Raw genomic sequence first — 22,089 nt, 5'->3', positions numbered from 1 at the left:
AGGGATCTCAGTGGATAGTAAGAAGTTATAGGTGCTAAACAAATATTCAGATGTTGGCAGCAGAGATGATCATATATATATATATTTGGCAGCAGAAATGATCATATAAATATATATATATATATATATATATATATATATATATATATATATATATATATATATATATATATAGATATATACTTATGAACCATGCATATTTCTTGGCCTCAGGATATAATAACAAGTGTATGGGGATGTTTATGATGTAGTCAGTAGTTGTAGTAGTTATTACATAATTTATGCACAGAAAGTGTTAGTGATACCATGAGGGCATAGTTCTAGGAAAAAAGAGGTGAATGAAGAGATGTAAGGAATGTTGGCTGGGCTGTTAATTAAGCATAGGTGTTGACTATTTGGATAGATAAAGCATCTAAGAGAAATGTTGGAGGGTAGAGCAATAAAGAAAGAAGGAGGTATACAGTATATGAGAGACTTCCTCTGAATCACACTTAATGTTTTTTTTTTTCTTTTAGGACTTGCACTGCTAAGTTTCCAATTAGCACCAGGATACCCTTTGATAGAAATTGCTTTACCTCCAAGGTGGACCAAATCATCTCTAAAATCCGATATTTTGACTTAGTAGCCAAAATTCATCTAGATTCTTGGCACAACAATCTTGTTTATAAGTTGTGGTGTATGAAACATTCGGTCTTAAATGTTATCTATTGCATTACCCTGCAGAAAATCTGATGAAAATTCATATATATCAGACTGTATTAAATTAAGCCATTAAAGCCAATGAACTGCAGGGTAGAAATTTTTGTAAGGTTATATGGGAGAAGCAATTAAGGAATAATGCCTGACAGGGTGTGTGTTAATGTGTAATTAAAGCCAACCCAGGGGTGTTATGAACAGAGGGCCTCTACATCCATGGAAGGGTGTTACTTACACATTAACACACACTCTGGAGGGAATTGTGCTTAGAAAATGGGCTGTCTGTAAAATTGTTGTATTTTACTTATTTTTTTACATACTATATTTTTAATATATATTTTGGATATAAAATACTTCCTCCACCTAATGTTTCAAACTTTCTATAGTATATGTTAATGGTGTTGGAGGAAGCATTTTACATCAAAAATATATAAAAAATAATATAGTACTTAAAAAGATAAATAAGTAAAACACAATTTTTCAGAGAGGCCATTCTCTCTATTTCTTGTACACAGTCTCTTCTGCTTTCACACATACATATGCACACGCAGTCTCCTCTGGTTTCATGCTCACATTCCCTCACATATGCATAACTCTCAACCTCTTAGCACAAAAAGTCTGGACAAAGCCCAAAATAATAGGGTACAAAGCCCCAAATATAGGGACAAATTTTAAATATTGTTGTTATAAACTTAGAAAGTTACCAGAATAAAAGATCTTGCATTACAATATATTTTATGAAAGATATAAAGCCTGAAACTCAAATGCTTGTCATTATTTACTGAATTCACTCCTCACTGATTTTCCACAAACCTTCAGAAAAAGCACAAATTTTATGAGGAGCAGACAAAAATATGAGGCAAAAATCTGGACATTCAGTAAAAATTTGAACAGTTGAGAGCTATGGACACAAGACCGCTCTCTCTCTCTCGAGCTCATACACACAGTCTCCTCTGCTTTCATGCATGCATTCACTCACAGAAGATTGATCTCACTCTCTCTCGATCTCTCACACACACACAGTCTCCTCTGCTTTCAGACATGCCTTCACTCACACAAGATTGGTCTCATTCTTTCTGGATCTCTCAGACACACAGTCTCTTCTGCTTTCTTTGACACATTCACTCACATGCTGACAAAAACAGTAACATACTCATACACATACATACACACACATACATTTTTTTCTGTTTTTGTTTTTTTACACTCACTAAACAGTGAAATGCTGCTTAGTGAGTGTAAAGTAATGGCGGCTGTTAGTTTTTGTTTTTCATTCCATGCTCCATTTTCAGTGGGCATTACTTATACATTAATAACCTGTTGGAGAATGTTCACTATAATTAGGGTGCTGATTTACAATTTGCCCATTCTCTAATATTTAATAGAAGAAGTTTCAAAAGGACTGTCATCTGGCAGAAAGGATGGGAAAGGAATTGTGATATTCATGTTCTCGGTCAGCAATCAAGGAGCCTTAATCCTCACTACTGCACTGGAGAGGGACGTTCACTTGGAACAAAACTAGATTCATACAGTATTTACAAATGCAGCTCTTTGTATGAAGCACAATTTCCCTTAAGGGCACACAGAGAACACACTCAGTCCTGGGAATGGGTTTTCCTCTCTGTTTTCAGACCCCCAAATGAGACTCCCCACTGACACACCTGTAGAGCTAAGTCCACAGCCGAGAGTTCCAAACCAAGTCCTCCACCACCCTCTTTGTGAAACCAGTGCTCTGTGTCCATGCTCCAAGTAGCTGACACACACACTTTTTGAGATTTGATTTTCACACACACACACACACACACACACACACACACACACACACACACACACACACACACACACACTCACTCACCTGGGAATGGCTGGTACAGATTTACCAGCTATGCCTTCCTCTGCCCAGACTATAAGGTATGTTCTGCCACCAGAACACTCCAAAGCCAGCTACCACTAAGACTCTTAAAATAGTACCCAATTATACTGCGTAAAATTATTTCTAATACAAATTTGTAGTATTTGACCAATACAGAAAGACTTTCAGGAGTGGCCACAGTGTCACCAAATAAATATAAGTATTCTCAAAGTTTAAAACATTCTCTAAAAGACCAGCCACAATAAAAACATGAAAATACTAAATAACAATTTACAACAAACGCCAGAGTTTGAGTCACAGGAAATATTAAAAATAACACAGATGGATAGATTCACACAGATACAGAAAAACAGTACTTAACTAATCTCACTAGAACTATATTTTTCTGACTGATCTAAGAAATCCTATTCCTTTGTTACTTAGTAAAGCAAGGCAAGATGAAGTGGGTGAGTGGTCTTTCTTCTTTATCATGTTTCAAGAACAGACCACCCTGAGACTTCTGTCTCATCTAGTATTAAAACATTATTTCAGTGCTGGATTACAGAATGATGTCACATACATCTGGTCATCTGTGGTTCCCACACTACCCCCTTTACTAGAAACTGAACCAGAATTTAGCACACGTGTCACTATGCACATAGAGCTTTGATAAGATGTGTTATAGCATCTGAAAGTTATAAGACCATTTCAAAACTTCCACCCTTCCAGGGTAGCAATTGGATCACCCCTAAGGACAATACAGTAGGATTCTTAGTCACTGTTTTCATATACATTTCATCTCTGGCTACAATCAGAACTGTGTGAAATACAACCTTTATGGCCTAAACCAGGTAATTTAATTTCAGAATCTTTTTTCAAAGTTAGCCAGACCGAGATTAACTTCTTCCAGTATCCTCTGTTACAATATATGCATTTCAATAGTTACAATACAATCTGACATACAGGAGTATTTCTTTTCTGTCCAGCAGGACCCACTGTTGATATATTTTTAACATGAACAGCTTTAAAAATACATTTTCAACACACGCACCTTTACAAATCAGTTTGATAAACAAATGATATATAATTCTTTACAAAACTCCAGCTAGCTATGCTGGCATATGTTACACATCTACTGCCTTACTTCTCCTGTCATAGCTGGCAATACCTCATATCACCACAGGAATGATCAGGTTTAGGAAATTTAAATTATTGGTATAAAGGGACAGGCTTCAAGAAGAGAAGCCATTCACTGCATAAAGCTAAGTACAAGGTGAATATGTAAACAAAGGTAGGCAGTATGAAAGGTTAATGGCTGGTATGACAAGTCATTTGTGGAAATTTTGTCAGATTCAAAAAACGGGGATGAATAAATCATATGGAAAATGAGGTAACAATCCTTGTGGTATTGAGGAAATGGGAGGTATGGTAATTGGAAATGAGGCCTGATGTAATATTTGGAAGCACATAGAGTGCAGCAGGACTGCTGGAGTTCTGGGGAGGTAGAAGCAGACCTGTGATATATGTTCTGGGCAAGTACACTGGTTAGTAATGACCGTCACTGTGCCGGAGAGAAGTGGGAGAATTTATTTGACAAAAATTGGTGAATATCTGGGGCTTTTGTGTATAGGAGATAAGTAAGGACATGAATCAAAATTGACTTGATAAGCTACCAAGCTACAATTGTTATGGTAAATTGTCAAAAAAAGGGAGTGAAGAAGGCAGCTAGCTGTAATAGATATATAATTTGAAGGTTTACTGAGGAATGTGAGAAAGTGGTATTAAACATCTGAAGGAACTTTATTATTATTTTTTTTATAAAGAAAGCACTGGGCAATGGTGCCTGGATAGGGTTAGTATATAGATGTACTGGTGTCAGGGGGGTCAGAGAATGAGATAGCATCTGAATAGGAAGGAGGAGGAAGTTTATCTAAAGGGTTATGATGGTAGAGACTTAAAGCTGATACAGAATCAGATACTTGCAGTTTCTGCATAAGAAACAAAGCACTGAAGAGGGCAATAATAGCAGCAGTGGCTGAGGTACATAGTTTGTGTCAGGGATAGTGACAATGTTCTCTCGGGACATGTATTACTATTTTTATTTCTCTCTGAGCTATGCTACATGCATTCTACTGGACTAGATAAGCATTTTTTGTTTGTTAATTTCTAAAAGATAGTAAAACTTGCTTAAAAAATTAAACTTGGGTGAAATTAGTAAGTTTCTCATTTCAGAAGAACAAAGCTAGCCTATCTATACATTGTATCAAATAATTGCTTACATTTTACAGGCAGATATACTTAAGGTTTCTTAGTTTTTAAAGACAGTTTTTACTGTATAACCTCCAGAAAGATTTGGACCCTCCTGATTATTTGGTACAATAGCCTTCTCTGTCATACAGTTTCTTCTCATATTTATCAGCACACATCAGATGAGATCTAAACAATATCCTACTTGACCCAGGAAGAGCTATGCCACATAGCAGCCAAGAACACCAGCAAAGAAGAATGTTTAAATAAGCAAATGTGAAAGCAGGCAGATCCACTCAAAAGAGGGGAGTGAAGCAAGTCAGCCAAACTGTAAATTGACAACAGCTGTGCCACACCAGATATATGCAAAATAGCAATTATCTTCAAAAGCCTATGCCCCCTTGCACTAATCTTACAAAATGTTTATAAGGTAGTTATGATCAGCACACTGCCTGTACCCCAAATGTAAGGAGTAAGCAGCCTTTGCCATCAACACACACAGAGTAGCATAGCTGTAGCAGGGATCGTCAGTCAGCACATGTAGTAGCGTGTGAGGAAGCATTATTGAGGGACACATAGCAACCACTTGTAGCAGAGTGTAAGTGTAAATTCCTGTTGTCTAATATCCAAGAAGCCAGATAACTAATGATTTCATTAAAAGGAAGGAAAGGAGAATGAAGAGAAGGAGGAACTGGGGAACTACAGCAAACAGATAAAAACAAAAAAGGGAAACAGATTGGAAAGTTCAGGAAGGGGGAAGCAGAAAACATTTGTTTGGTAATACAGACCTTGTGTGTGCGTGTGTGTGTGTGTGTGTGTGTGTGTGTGTGTGTGTGTGTGTGTGTGTGTGTGTGTGTGTGTGTGTGTGTATAAAGAAAGATAAGAGATAAGTAATGATGAGACAGGAAAACTGGAGAATGAAGGAGGGGGGTTAATGATAAGCAGCATATAAATACACAAAATAATACAAACAGGAGAGGATATAGACACCATAGTGAGGCAAGACATGGGATGGGTATATGCATGCAGAGTGGAAACAAATGGTGGTGATGAGGAATGGACAATGTTCAAAGCTTGACCTGGAAAAAACAATGATGAGGAAATACTTGACTGTAGATAAGGTAAGTTATAGGCAGTGTGCTACTTGACGACTGGCCCAGAAGGAAGTTATTGGGATGACCCATCATCTCCATGGCAATTTGGAGTGTTGGAGTTAGAGTAAGAGTAGTTACATCATAGTCACAAGGTGCAGGGTTTGATTCTTATCTCTGGGAATGGAAATCTGAATAGGTTACAGTGGCCCACTAGGGCAGATAGTCCACAGCTACCCTGTGCACCTATGATCACATTCATCATATTAGCCAATAGAAGGGAACACACACTCCTCAAGCAGCCTGTTAGAATGACTCAGCCAGTCAGACAAATGTGCAGTGTGTTCCAGAAGGAGCTCTATATCAACTTCCCCATGGGAAAAAGCTCTATCAACTGCCTCATCGACCATCTTTTCCACTGATTGACATGCTGCAGCATACTATCAAGGTGGTCAACCTGTCACAGAGAGGACTGAATCCTGCCATCCTGAAAGGAATTCCCATCCCTCTCACCTACCACAGCTGCAGATGCAGATGCATTCAGAACAGGCGAAACAGTAATTGTGGAATCTATGATGATGTGAGGTATTGCCATCTGTGCCAGGGGAATAAGACAGTGCATGCATAACATATGCCACCATAGCTAGCTGGAGTTTTGTAAATAATTTTGTGTCATTTGACTTGTACAGATACTTATGTTAAAATGTATCAGCAGTGTTATAACTGATTACATGTTTATGATTAAACAAAGAAATCTGGAAGGGAAGAGTAGAGGATTTATTTGAAATTGTTCTATAAATTTCAAATACTGCAACAGATCTTAGCGAAGCTCTTGAGTGTGTATTGTATCAGTCAGGTAATCAAATGTGATGTCATTCCATAACCAGTGCTGAGAGGATAGAACTCACACAGCAGCTTGTTTTTTTTTTGTTTTCTTTGAAACCTAATATAAAAGATCTATGTCAGTTATCACAGTCAGTTATTGTTATTCAGTTAAGTTAGTTGAAAGCTCATCACTTTGCCTTGTGGAAGTAAGCATCTCAGCATCTTGCCTTGCTGTATTAATTCATTTAGCTAGAGTTGTTCTTTTAAAAATCAGGAAATGCAGTGAGATTAATTTAGTAGTGTTTTTCTACATCTGCTTGAATCTGTCCAACTGTTTTATTTTTATTTCTCCTATGATGAAAACTCTGATGCTTATTGTACTTTGATATTTAAAATTCTCATGTTTTCATTTATTTATTTATTATTAAATATTTTTATACCTTTCATTGTGGTTGATCTTTTAGAGAATACTTTTAAAATCTTGAGAGTACCTGTGCTTATTTTACTGATGCCTTGACCACTCCAAAAAGCCTGGCTGCTTTGGTCACACTCTGCCATTTATGTTAGTATTGGTTTTACTCAGTATAATTGGATACTCTTGTAAGAGCCTGACAGTGGCTAACTGGTGGCAGTAAGATTACCTTATAGTTTGGGCAGAAGTGGTACAGCTAGTAAATCTGTACCAGCCTTTCCCAGGAGAGTGTGTGTGTGTGTGTTTGTGTGTGTGTGTGTGTGTGTGTGTGTGTGTGTGTGTGTGTGTGTGTGTGTGTGTGTGTGTAAAAAAATCAAACACTAGGTGTGGGTTTTCCAGCTACTTGGAATTGGGACACAGTGCTCCAAAGTAAGTCTTGTTTGGGATCTGAAGAGACAGAGAGCCCAGTCCCACTGGAATGTGTTCCCTATGTGCTCTTTGGGGAAACTGTGTTTGATGCAGAGAGCTGCATTTGAAAATGCTATGTAAATTAATTCCTGATTTTAGTGACTGTCTCTCACCAGTGTCACTGGTGAGGATTGAGGTTCCTTGATTACTGGCCTGGGGTAAAGAGAGGCTGTCACAAAATCTATTGACTTTGTGTCTTTTCCATCTGCAGGAGGGAGAAGCAATGGATTAAAGTGCAATGAAGATGTCCTACAAATAGAATAACATATATAGTAGTGGTCAATACAGAACAGTCAAACTAACCACATCTTGCTATAAGCATGTTTTGCATGCAGCAGCAACCAACATGGTTGGTTTTTCATTCTGCCCATGCTGAAAAAGAAAGGGATTGATCAGCAATTAGATACTGTGAGATATACTGAACATCACTGTTGCAGTACTAAGTGCTAAATAGCAGAATCCTGATTTGATCCCCACAGCCTCAGAAGAGAATGGCTAGGGCAATGCCCACTAAAAGTCTCAGTCCCACAACAATATATGTGCTACCACCAACACCCTCCGTGCAAACTCTGCCCCTCGTGGTAGCCCATCTGATATGTGTTGGTATCTGTGAGAAAGAACAACCATTACTAAGAATATTGCTTTAAATTAGAGAAACAAGACATTTTAAAAACATTTTAAAAATATAGATTAAAAAAAAAAACTGCCAGATACTTCTTATATCAGCCGGGGCATACTTCTTATCCTCTGCTTCCCACAGTGGTGATATTCAGGGATGTGTATTCACAGGTCATTGTACTGATGCTTGCATTGCTCACCCTTCCTGTTGATCCTTGTATCAGAAGTATGAACCTCTGCCAGGGCATCAGGCATGTGATTTCCTAAAAGGACACACACAGGACTCAGCAGCTTCTTTAACTGAATAAATACATAGCACGTGTGGGAGTGCAACCCACAGTATCAGAACTGCCTATCCATCTGCCTTCATGTATATCCTACATAAAGGTGATCTCTAAAGTATCAGTGAAAAGCTTCTCTATCAGCAGCTACTGCATCCCCATCTGTGCCCCAGCTTGTATTATTGCGTATACCTCTGCATAACTGGTGTTTACAACTGTTAGGTTACAGTCCTGAACAGTTACCTGCTATAGTTCTAAATCATGTATTCACAGATGTCATCATGACATCAAACTAAGGTGGATGGAAGAGGGTGGATAACTACAGCCTAGTTACTGGAACTCAGGATGTATAGGCAGTGCATGTTTGGGTAACAAGGTGCTGAACAGCCTCTATAGGAACCACATTTATCTCATCTAAAGAAATCTGTCTTTCTTTCTGCTAAAAGATTTTCTATGAAACTGCTTCTCTAAATAGATTTGTTACTTGTGACTCAGCAATTTCCCATAAGCTTTTTTCCTGCTGTACACTTACTGTCATTTCCAACTATGAATCGTGATTTGCTTTCTATAAGTATGCTTGTGCACATTCATTTGCATATCATTATACAGTCATTTACATATAATTAGTCATGTGCAGTCTCTCTCTCTCTCTCTGATCTCTAGCACTCCATGTGACTTTGAATCATAAAATGCTTTTCTGCATTGGAAACTATCAACATTTCTGCTCTTTCAAAGATAATCACTATGGGAGGAAAAGACTGGAACATATAATTGTGTGTTTTATTTGCAGTCATTATGCAGCTACAGGTTTGTCGCATGCAGATTCAAAATCCCAAAACACATTTAAAAGTAGAAAATCAAAGCGGTGCAATTAAGAATGGTATTAGTAAGAATTAAAACATTGATAATAATTACTTGTAAGTGTATTGATTCTAAAACATGAAGAAAATCTATTCAGGATGCATCAAGAATGAATGTATAATGCATTGAATATGTCTCTTTCAGAAATGTGCCTACACCTCCATGCCGAAGAGCAACACACAGTCCAGGCAGGAAACAATGTTTCACTTCCATGTCACTTGCAAGCCAAAAAAAAATTCACACTGACTGACCTTCACATCCTGTGGGGAAAAGAAACTGCACAGAATGAGTATTCTGTCATTGTGAATTTCAATGGTTCCACTGTCAACAAATTCAGGCCTGGAGTGGAGATGAGTGTCGATGATATAAAAAATGGGAATGCCAGTCTGCTGCTTTCAGATGTGAAGGTAAATGACAGCGGCACATACCTTTGTGATGTGACAGTGATACCAACAAACAGCAAAGCCAAGGTACTGCTGCAAGTGATAGGTATGTAGCATTCAGACAATATATCTGTAGTTCAACAAAGCATTAAATGCAACATCTCTGGTGCCTAAAACACAGAGAAGACATAGCAAAAATCATTGCATTATGGTTGGTTGATTTTAGTCTTTTCATTTGTGTCAGTCACTTTACTGGTATCTGAGATGATTCATAAAACCAAGCAGATGTCACATCTTCTAGATAGCGATACGTTAAAAGGATATATTTTGCTGAATCTGTTCATAAAGACATCACTACATCAAAGACTGTATTTAAAATGGTGTTTTTTTGGTTGCCCAGTAACCAGAGATAACCTCTCTGCCATCAGGTTTTGCTTCTTATATCATTAAAAAGACACAAGCTATCTAAAGAGTTTCTATCTATTTTACTTAATAGACTCCAAATGTTTGACTTTAAATATCTCAGTTCCATATAGTGGCCATCTTGCTGAAGGAATGCATTTTCTTCTTTTTTCTGATGATTATATTTTCATCATTGTGGAATTTAGCTTTTGTTTCCACTTTTATTTTGTACTGCCAAACATTTTCAATTCATTTAAGAAAAATAATAAAAAAACAGAGACTTCAGTAATAGTGCATTTTAGGACAATGTTTACAACATCCTTATCTAAAGGTTTCTTATATAACATAAAGTGCTCATACTTTCTGGTACCATTCCAGTGTGTGGATTTTTTTTTTGTGAATAAATGATTTGCAGTGATACCTGGTGTTGGATTTCCATTTCTTGGGCTGACCCTCTGCATTCCTTATCTTTGGCTATTTGTGCTTTTGGAATCCTTTTTGGCTGTTCATGTGGCATTTTAGTTTTACCTGCTGTGTGTTGGTCTAAGCAGCATTATGGTACAAATGCTTCACAGGATATCTTTGATATCACTTCTGGGTTTTGGGGTTTTCCACCCAGTGGTAAAACATCCAGTCAGTTAGCAGATGGATGTTTATGTGGTTCAAGAAATTTAACCAAACTTTTGGAACTTAATTGTTTTTATATTCTGATAACGTTCCAATAAGGGGCAAAAGCTCTTAATATATACGTAATTTTTTGTTACAACTTTAAGTGGTTTTACCAAATAAAACAGTTTCTGCTTGCGACCTTCTGCCTTGGATTTGTTTTGGTTTTGGAGCTTCTTGGATATATTTTTTTTTTTTTACCAGTTGCACTTTTGGAACTGCTCAAACATTTTGATACCATTCAAGTGTGTGGAAGTTTTTTTGTGAATAAATGGTTGGCAGGGATACCTGGTGTTGGAGTTCTGTTTCTTGGGTTAACCCTTTAGATTCCTTATCTGTGGTTATATATGCTTTTAGAATCCTTCCTGGCCGTTTTTTGTGTGGAGGTTTTAGTTTTACCGGCTGTGTGTTGATCTAACCCACATTATGTAATCAAATGCTTCACAGGGCATGTTTGATACCACTTACAAGTTTTCAGCTTTTCCACACAATGGTAAAACATCATTAGTCAGCAGGCAGATGTTTATGGAAGTTTTTTATCGATTAAATTTATTAGATCTTTATCATGTATTTATTTTATTTTATTTTATTTTCCATTTGTTGACTGTGAGTGTCCGACTGAGCCAAAGCCCTTTTTCAGCAGAGGCCCAGGGATTAAAGCTACGGACATGTAACATTCATACAATCTACAGTACGCAGACGATTCAACACTTGTCTGCTCCGCCACAACTGTATCACACCTTCACTCCCTCACACAACACATATTTAACTCTGTAGAAGACTGGTTTTCCCAACACTGTCTACTACTCAACCCAAAGAAAACAAAGCTGCTACTTTTTACACCATCTAGCAAATCTCCCCTCTTTGATTTCACCATAACATCAGCAAATGGCACACCTATATCTCAAGAGTCAACTACCAAACTACTAGGCATTACCATAGACAACAACCTTAACTTCAATGCCCATATTAACAACACACTAAAAAGCATTAACAAAAAAATAGGCTCTCTCTACAGAATCAAACCTTTCCTAACTCCAGAATCTAGAACAACCATAGCCCTCACCCACCTTATCTCACCCCTTCTCTATGCCTCCCCAATTTTTACTAAATTATCCACAACAAACCTGTCAAAACTAGAAAACTCCTACCACAACATAGCCAGATTTGCCACCGGAAACCCTTACAGAACCCACCACTGTAATAATCTAAAACAACTAGGCTGGCTTGAATACCAACAGCAACTAAAAACTAACCAGCTTACCATAGCCCATCAAATTCTTTATCAACCTGATAAAACCCCTATACTATCAAGCCTGATTCACCGTTACCACAACCTAAAGTCCCTTAGATCCGCACACAAACTTCTTATAGACACGGTCAAATCAAACAACAAGGCCGGAGACTCTCTTTTCTCTAACACTGTTGGAAAACATTGGAACCTGCTTCCATCTGAACTCTCAACTATTCCCTCTAAATCTCTCTTTAAGAAGAGTCTCATGCTTTACCTCAAAACACAATGGCTGTGCCCCTGTACCAACCCTGACTAACATTATTTTTATGCTCATCTGACCTACTCACCCCAATATTTAACTCACTTTCTTTTCAGTTATTTCCATTTCCCTCTCTATGAAATGTCTAAGAGATACTTCCTGCTATCTTGTTCTACTATGACTTCTTTACTCCCTTACTTTTTATACCACTTAATTATTATTATTTTTTATATTAGAATCTTAGTTCTTACAGTTTTTGAACTTAGCATCAGTATAATTTCTAAGTGGAGCTTATCTCCATCACTTCTTTCTTTTTTATACCACTTGTTTATTTTCTTTTTATATTAGATTTTATTTCTTAACTGTTTTTATACTTAGCATCAGTAAAGTTTATAAGTGGAGGTTATCTCCCCGGGCCTCTACTGAAAATGGACATGTATCCAGCTAGACCAGCCCGGTCAACAAATGTAAAATAAAAATAAAAAAAATAAAATCTAACAAAATTTAATTAAAACAAACAATGTTGAATAAAGGCAGTAATCTTGGAAATTTTTTGGTTTACAATAACTGTTACAGTTCAAATTATATGAAAATGAAAAAAGGATATGAGAATTATTTAGATATGCAGATATTATTTACAATAGTTAACAAGTTCTTTTCATCACTACTGTACTTTTTACACATTTTTTTACATAGTTTTTTAGATGTTGTACCTTTAAGGAAATAAGTGTTTGTATTTTGAGTGCTATTGGTTTTGGGAAGTCATGTGATTTCTTGGTACCTTCTTTCAAACTGCTGATTTTGTCTGTTTTGTATTTTCTGAAGAAGTTCTATGTTAACTATTAAAGAATGAATGCACTAAAGTATTCAGTTGTCTAGAGCCCTGTCTTGGTGGTTATTAGTAGAACCTTTTTGATTTTGATTTGTAGGGAAATGGGGCATGATGCAAAAAGTGTGAATTGAAATTCTTTCTTTTGGGCTAAAGATAGGTATGACTGTAATTCGAAAGGTGTTGTATACCTGGTGATTTGTGTATCTTGTTTCACTTTCTTTATAGGGGAAGGTCATCAGGAGACTGTTTTGGAGAACTCATGAGCTTATGTTAGCTATCGGTAAAAAAGGACCTCAACAACGCTTTAACAAAACATGTCTTACTTGCCCTAGCTTTAGGAAATTTTCCATTTTTATGCTTGATTCAGTGAGCTGTGAAGATTTCACCAGGGACTTTAATGTTTTCTTAGAATGCAGTGAATCTTCATGGCAGATTAAGTTGAGTGCTGAACACAATCCTGGACTCAATGAGATGATTAATGTAAAATGTTTTTTAATAGGTCAAAAACTTTCAAGAATGGCATTTTATTGATTAGATTTATTAGACCTTTATCATGTATTATACTATTTACACATTTTTTACACAGTGTTTTAGATGTTGTCTAGAGTCCTGTCTTAATGGTTATTAGTAGAACCTTTTTGATTTTGATTTGTAGGGAAATGGGGCATGATGCAAAAAGTGTGAATTGAAATGTTATAAATGTAACAAAATTGAGCATTTTTGTTTGTACTGCAAAAATGAAACTAGCAGTAAGGAAAAAGAGAAGAAATGAACAAAGAGATGAAACTTTAGTAGTAGTCAAAATTTATGTATTTTTTATTTTTTTTTTATTTTATTTTACATTTGTTGACCAGGATATTCTGACTAGATACATCTCTATTTTCAGCGGACGCCTGGGGAGAAATCTCCAAAGGAAGTTATACAGGCAGCATTGACATAGTGCACACTAAAGAACAATTACAAGCAATTTAAACACAGCCTATTAGCCACACAGAGTATAGGTTATATAATCTAACATGCCTATCATCTGGTTAACTTAATTACAGTACAGTAGATATACAGTAACAATATAATACTGGTAACCCAGTGTTACCAAATATTTAGTCAGGCTTAGTGCAAGGGCATAGCCATTGAGTTTTGAAGTACTGCTTGAGGGCTTTTTTGAATTGAGATAGGGTAGTGCATATTGTAATGTCAGCAGGTAGTGAGTTCAAAGTTTTGCTTACAGAGTTGGCAAACATGGAGTCCCCGGCTGAGTTGTTGGATTTTGTGGTTTGTACTACAAGTCAATTGAATGAACGAAGTGGTCTGAGGTTGGTGTGGGGACAGATGATGTTTTTCAAAGCAGGTGTATTTTCAGGTTGGTTAAGTACTTTGTGAGCCACAATAGGTTGGATATACTAAATCTGCCTACATAGCTCTAGCCATCCTAGATTTTTTAGGTTTATGTAGTGATGTGTTCTGTAGGGCAGGCCAGTGGCAAATCTAGCTATGCTATTGTAACAGGCAGAGAGTCTGTCAAGTTCAGTTTTATTTAGGTTGGCAAGTATAGGGGAAGCATAGAAGAGGGTAGAGAGCAGATGGGAGCGGGTGATGGCACTCCTAGCAGGTGGGATTAGGAATGGTTTTATTCTATATAGTGAGCCCAGTTTTTTATTAATGGATTTTATTGTTTTATTAATGTGAGCATCAAATTTGAGATTGTTGTCAACAATTACCGCAAGGAGTTTTGTGTGCACATCTGAGGAGATTATGGTGCCATTGTTAGACTTAATGGAGAAAGATATCACCGGGGATTTTTGGGTGGGGGAGAAAAGTAATAGTTTTGTTTTGTTGGGATTTAGAATAAGACATCGGTCAGCAAGCCAGTTTTCAACTAGGTTGAAAGTAAACTAAGTACTTAACTGCAGCTCAGCCTGGGTGGTACCAGTGCAAATCAAAGTGAAATCGTCTGCATCCTAAATGCAGTTAACATTTGGGATGACAGTGTGAAGATCATTAATAAATATGAAAAATAGCAGTGGACCCAGAATAGACCCCTGGGGGACACCTAGGGTGCTCGGTAAGAGGTTGGATAGATTGTTCTGCCATAGTATGGCTTGTTGTCTATTGTGGAAATAGGATTGGAACCATTGAAGGGAGTGATGAACTAGGGACATTTTTGTCAGGGTGTGGATAATAGATGAGAATAAAAAATAATAAAAAGGACATAGAAGAACATTCTGAAATAAGTGATGAAGAACATTCTGAAATAAGTGATGAAGAAGATATATTGGGTAGTAGTAAAAGAAAAAAAAAGAATAATATTGGTAAAATTGTAAAAGACAGGAAAAAGAAAATTTAAAGGGATAAGTAAATATTCTGGGAAGAAATAGTCAGGAAATTCATATGGTTAGGCTTGTATAGACCTTAGGGCCGATAGCCTAGTACCAACCTATGAACCTATAAGTTCAAAATACAAAAAGAAGGAAATGGATAATTAGAATATATACTTCTAATGATTAGGCTTGGTATAAGGACTAAGGTGTCTGATTTCTAGACAAAAGATACAGTGTTTGATCCTCACCTTTAGGAGAGAAATTGACAAGGCTTACAATGGCCTATTAAGAAAGTCATCTTAGTAATTAGCTATAAACTTATGAATCTAAGGAAAAGGGAAAAAATCAAAATGTCAGGGTGATTTCTGTAAATGTGAATAGTATTAAGAATATAGTAAGAATAGTATGGGTTTTGGAGTGGTGTAATGCATGTGATGTAGATGTAATTATATTAGAAGATATACAATTTGTAACAAATGGAGAAAGATTACAAACACAGAAAGTATGGGAGAACAATAATCTGGAATATGTTTATTGAGAGATGTTCTGGAATAGCTGCATTCTTTAAAAATACAGTAAAGATATTAGATGTAACTTCAGCAAAAATTGGAAGATTATCAATTGTAGATTTAAAATGGAAAGAACATGTGTATAGAATTATAATATTATATGTCTATACTAATTGCAAAGAAAAATAAAACTTATTTCATCAGATTTTAGACACTGCATTGATAAATATGAATATTATAACAACAGGAGGCTTTAATTTTGATTTAAGAGACAAGTCTAAAAAAGGAAATGATATCAGAAACATTTTAGAAGTTATAAGATGTGGTAACTTAAATGTTGGGACATTTTTATTCATGGACTTATGAAGGGGTATGTATATAACTGAAATAGATTATGTTTATAGTATCAGAAGGTTTGGTTATAGGAGAATAGGAGGTAGTTGAAACAGGATTTTTCTCACCATCTTGCAATGTAGCTAGAGATATAGGAAAACAAGAAATATATAAAAAATGGCAAATGAATAAAAAGGATAAATGTGAAAACATGGAACAAAGAAGAGAAGACACTAGTAATATAGTTGTGGGAAGATCGTGTTACTATCAGAAGATTTTCTTAAAATTCATCTGAATGATGAATGGTATTCAAGGATAAACATAAAACTGTTTTTTTACCTTGGCAATATGATGTGAGAAAAATAGAGAAAGAAAAATATAAAACAACATATAACAATGCATTGGAAGATTTAGAACATAATGACAGAAACTATGTTGACAAAAGAAAATAATTACATAAAAGAAATCAAGATAAAAAAATACAAGAATGGTCATATAAGCAAAAATATTTTTACAGTGAAAAAGAGAAGAAATATTGAGTTACTTAAGCAGATTAGCGAAAGAAGATTGTAGTGTAATGATAGAAATGAAACATGCAAAAGAAGAAATAGAAAGAAATCAGGAAAATATTATGAATGGTGTTGTACAACGTATACAAGAAATGTTTAAGGAAAAAAGAAGACAGTGAAAAAAACATGAGAAGTAAAATATTAATAGGAAAAATAGAATAAATGGGTGAAAATGAGATTTCTTTAAATGAGATAGATAAAGTATTAGGATAAGTAAATATAGATCTGGCTAAAGGACCAGCTGGGATAGTGTATACAATGTATAAAAAGTTAAGGCATTGGCTTAAAAAATATTTTTAAAGATTTTAAATGAATGCTTAATTGAAGGCTTTATATATAAATATTTATTTAGTGGAATACTTAAATTCATATGGAAAGGAAGATAGAAGACAATTTAAAAATGCAGACCAATTGTATAATAATGATTATATGATCTTTATGAAAATAATACAAAAGAGATTTAAACTAAAATGGAAAACATTACAGAAAATAATATATATATAGTATTGCTATACTTTAATTTGAACAAAAAAGGTTGTCATGAATTATTAATGATAGAGAAACTGTGGATGAAATTATGAATAAAAAAGAAGAAGCAAAAATCATGATAAGAGCCCTTAATCAGGCATCTGTTACAACTGGACATGAAATCTTATGGGTAATAACGAAAAAAATATAATATAAGTGAAAAATTAGAAAATTATGTTTGCCAGAGTATAGTAATAATAAAGTAAACATACTTGTAAATGGCTAGTTAAGCCAAGATGTACATATGAAGCGTGTTGTGTAAGACAGGGATGTCCAATGAGTTGTATACTCTTTGTATTAGTTATGAATGTGACAGTATTTGAAGTCAATTACAAAATGAACGTGGTGGGGTATATAACACCTGAATGGTTAAGAATTTCTGTTATGATAACATATGCAAATGACATAATTTTGCAAAAAAACAAAATGTGGATAAAAGAAGTAATCATTTGCACAGGCAGGTGTTTGACTGTGATGGGGATAGCTTTAGATTAAGGGAAAGGTAAAGGTTTGATAAATTCTATACTGATATGAAAAAATATGTATACTTAAGTGCATTTATGCTGCAGGCAGTATTTGAAAATGAATTATGACAGGTAAGTTTTTCATTTATATGGGGGTCTAGATTAAACCCAGTAAAAAGATGAGTTTTGTATGTAAATAAAAAAGCATGAGTTTTAGGGCTAATTAAACCAGTGATATATGCTGCTTCATTAAATTTATAAAAAAAACATTAAAGTGGATAAATGAAAATTATGCAAGATTAGTAGTAAAATTGTATAAATATAAACATGATAAATGTTGGGGTATGGTAGAGAAAAATAGTGCATATGTGAAAAATAAAATGTTACCAAGAAAAAATATCTTTGTGGAAAATAAAAATTGATGATATAAAAAAAGATAGAAAAGTATGGTACAAGAATGTAATTATAAAACAGTACTATGTAAAACCACTGGAAAATCTAAGAGATGAAAAAAATAAACCTATTAATACACGAAGCAAATGCTATAATCAGAAAGTAGAATATCAAGATTTTTTTGTGGAGACTGGTACCAGTAAAAGGACATATGCCATATAAAAAGAAAAGAGAATATGTTTACATTGTAAAAGAAACTATGGAACATGTGTTTTTGAAATGTAAAAGAGTAAAAATGATGTTCTTCATTCCACATTGCTGCAGTCCTAACCATTGGGTAGTCCGCTGTCCAGTCGGCCCGAATACCAAAGTATATGGCTGACGTCGGTCAAGGCGCATTAGACTGATGTCAGAACGTCAGGGTACTAATGCGCATGACCGACGTCATATCCTCAGTCTTTTTTGCCGCATGGTCCGATGCAGAAGCAGTTTTGCGAGTGCAGGTTGGCGTTCTGAAATTTTCTGAAGTCGGAGTTTCAGACCGAATCAAAGTTGGCTAAGTACCCGTTGAACATTTTGGTTTTTTCTTGCCTCAGTATTTAACCGGATGTCAGAAAAAGTGAATAACTGTATTTCTTGTGGGAAACAGATACCTCATAGGGATTACCATACTTTGTGTATACCTTGTTTAGGGCCTGAGCACGACGTTGTTGGATGCCGCTCTTGTGCTAGATTTAACAAACGCACTATTAAGAGAAGGTTAGACTGTGCCAGGTTAGTGTTTGGGAAGCGTTGTAATTATAAAATGCCGTTGGATGCTCCGACGCCCGCTTCGTCCAAAAAGCGCAAGGACAAAGCAGCAAAGCCTAGGGTTGAAGAACCGGCAGTCCCGGACGTCGGTTCTTTAGAAGGCTCAGTGGAGCCACAGGTTTTGCCAGGAGTTTCTGTGGAGTCTCAGGCAGAGACTTTACTGTTACAGGATGTGCCCTCTCAGGAGGTAGGCCAGGCTGATGGGATTTCTCAGGTAGCTGTTCTTCCCTCTCTTCCTAAGGCAGTTAGAGCCTCTCCTTCTGTTTCCAAGACTTCCGTGAGAGGTAGGCCAAGTTTAGCTTCAGTGGGGGCTTCTCCTAGCACTTCAGGTTCTGTGCCTAAGAAACATATGCTTAAAATGGCAGAGGATTTGATTACTATGATTAGAGGTTCTATGCCCCCTCCTGTTAAGAGGCCTAGGGTGGAGCCTGAGTTTGAGAGTTTTGAACAGTGTTCAGAGGCTTCTGAGTCTTCGGCTGAAGACTTGCAGGAGTTTCCTCATTATTCTGATTCTGATGTGGATGATTCCACTCCTTCAGCTTCTCCTCCTGAGGATTTTTCATTTTCAGAGACTCTGCATTCCATGAGGGAGCATTTTAAATGGGAAGGCCAAGATTTCTCTGATTCCAGGAAGAGGCTTAGGGAATTCTTGTTTTTACCCCAGCATAGGCCCTTAGCTATACCTCCTGTGTTGAATGTGGTGGAAGATGTTTTTGCAGAGGCTTCCCTGAATCCTGATTCTTTGCCTCCTGCCCCTGTTAAACCTGATAGGTACTATAGGGTGCCTGAAGCTCATAAGTATCTTTTTAAGAGTCCTAGGGCAGACCCAGAAATTGTTTCTCAGGGGCCTAAGGGTGTTAAGGCCTCTGTTGTTAAAAATCCTGTTCCCTCTGATAAAGAGGCAAGGGCTTTGGATAGATGGGGTAAGAAAGTGTATACTTCTTCCACTTTAGCCATGAGGGCGTTGAATTGTCAGTTTCACATGCTAAAATATCAGAATTATCTCCTTTCACAATTGAAATCTAAGGTGGATGCTCTGGCGGAAGGTATTGAGTGTAAAGAGTTGCTAGATTTAGTTCATGTGTCTGAACAAGTGGGTAAGCATTCTTTGCAATGTGGTTTTGATGCTGTGCAGGCCTCCTCGAGGGTGGCTGCCACTGGTTCTGTTCTTCGCAGGCACGCTTGGTTGAGGGATCAGAATTTAGCTGAGCATGTTAAAACAAGGATTTTGGATGCTCCTTTACAGTCTGATGTGTTGTTTGGTTCGCCTGTGGAAGCAGTTTTAAAGAAAATGGAGGACAAGGCTAAATCTATGCAGACTGTCAAAGATTTTTTGCAGGTGCAGCCTCCAAAGTTTAGCAGAAATTGGCCTACTAAGGGATGGACATATCCTGCGTATGATTCCCAGTCTAGGGGTAGGTCTAGACGTGGTAGGGGCAGAGCTCAAGGTTCTTTTAGGCCTAGAACAGGGAGTTCTCCTGCTCAGACTTCTGGTGAGGGCAGGGGTCAGTCCTTTCGTAAACAGACCCAGTGACCTGCCTTTTCAGCTGCCAGAGCATTCTCGACTGGCAGCTCCTTTGGGAGGAAGACTGTCTCTTTTCAAAGAAAATTGGGATTTAATTACTCAAGACAGATGGGTTTTGGATATCATTCACCACGGTTACAGGTTTTATTTCCATACCTTGCCCCCTTTCAAAGGCATGCCAGACGTTCCTCCTCCACAAAGGAAAGAGGCTCACAAGCAAATTTCTCTGTTACTCCAAATAGGGGCCATTCAGCCAGTTCCTGTACCAGAAAGGGGCCTAGGATTTTATTCTCGCCTGTTCCTAGTACCAAAGAAGGGGAACACGTGGAGACCAATTTTGGATTTATCTATCCTCAACACTTATCTGGACATTCCCAAGTTCAAAATGTTGACGTTACAACAGCTTTTACCTCTGCTGGGCAAAGATCACTGGATGGTAACTTTAGATCTCAAGGAAGCTTACCTTCATGTGCCAATAAGACTAAGTTGCAGGAAGTATCTGCGTTTTCGAGCTGGAAATTCTCATTATCAGTTCTCTGCATTGCCCTTTGGCTTATCTACTGCGCCCAGAGTATTCACAAAGGTTCTGGCTCCAGTGATAGCTTACTTCAGGCTAAAAGGAATCCAAATCTATCCTTACTTGGACGACTGCCTGATTCTGGCTCAAGAAAAAGAAGATCTTCTACAGCATCTGGAATATGTCATAGCAGTGCTAAGATGCCTAGGGTATTCTGTGAACGAAATAAAGTCCAGTCTAGTACCCTCTCAAGACATGTGCTTTCTGGGTGTGAGACTGAATACAGCAGCCCAGATGGCCTTTTTAACCCCGGACAAACAAAAGAATCTTTCCAGTTACTTCCATCATCTATCTCTTCAGTCCGGGCTGACTGCAAGGACAGTCCTTCAAGCCTTAGGGTTCATGGCATCTTGTATTCTGGTGCTTCCCAATGCCAAACTGCATATGAGGAAGCTACAATGGTATCTCACAAATCTGTGGACACAGCACTGCCAGGATTTGGACACTGTCATTCAAATAATACCTTGCATTCAAAAGGAATTTTTGTGGTGGGCTCAGGAATGTCACCTAAACAAGGGACTCTCTGTGACCCGGCCAGAGGCAAGTCAGATTCTAACGACAGATGCCTCAGATGTTGCTTGGGGAGCTCATCTAAATGGAAAGTGGATACAAAACAAGTGGCCTGCCAGACTACAGCATCTACATATCAACATGAAAGAGATGTTAGCAGTTCAGTTTGCATTAATTGCTTTCAAGGAGTTACTTCTTCCAGGGCAGGTGTTGATTCTAACAGACAACACAACTGTCATGTGGTACATCAACAAACAAGGGGGAACACATTCTTACCTATTGTGCAGACAAGCAATGATTTTATGGGAGACTGCGCTCAGTCTGCAACTAACTCTTCAAGCAAGGTTTCTGCCGGGAGCACAGAACTCCTTAGCAGATGTATTAAGCAGACAAATCATGGATCCCCACGAGTGGAAACTGGATCTT

At 37.0% G+C, this 22,089-nt stretch overlaps 1 protein-coding gene across 1 annotated transcript in view; it reads left to right on the top strand.

Moving 5' to 3' along the window:
* The window catches only part of LOC122794320 (coxsackievirus and adenovirus receptor homolog), a 298,132-nt gene that overhangs the window by 147,130 nt on the left and 128,913 nt on the right, over positions 1–22,089 (top strand). The window contains exon 2 of the mRNA XM_044062619.1: positions 9,496–9,840. Coding sequence (XP_043918554.1) covers positions 9,496–9,840 — 345 coding nt within the window. The remainder of the gene's footprint in view (positions 1–9,495; positions 9,841–22,089) is intronic.

The sequence above is a fragment of the Protopterus annectens genome, chromosome 2.part1, assembly GCF_019279795.1.
Source record: "Protopterus annectens isolate FY-2018-M chromosome 2.part1, PAN1.0, whole genome shotgun sequence".
Taxonomy (NCBI): Eukaryota; Metazoa; Chordata; order Ceratodontiformes; family Protopteridae; genus Protopterus; species Protopterus annectens.
This window is presented reverse-complemented; position numbering and strand designations above follow the sequence as displayed.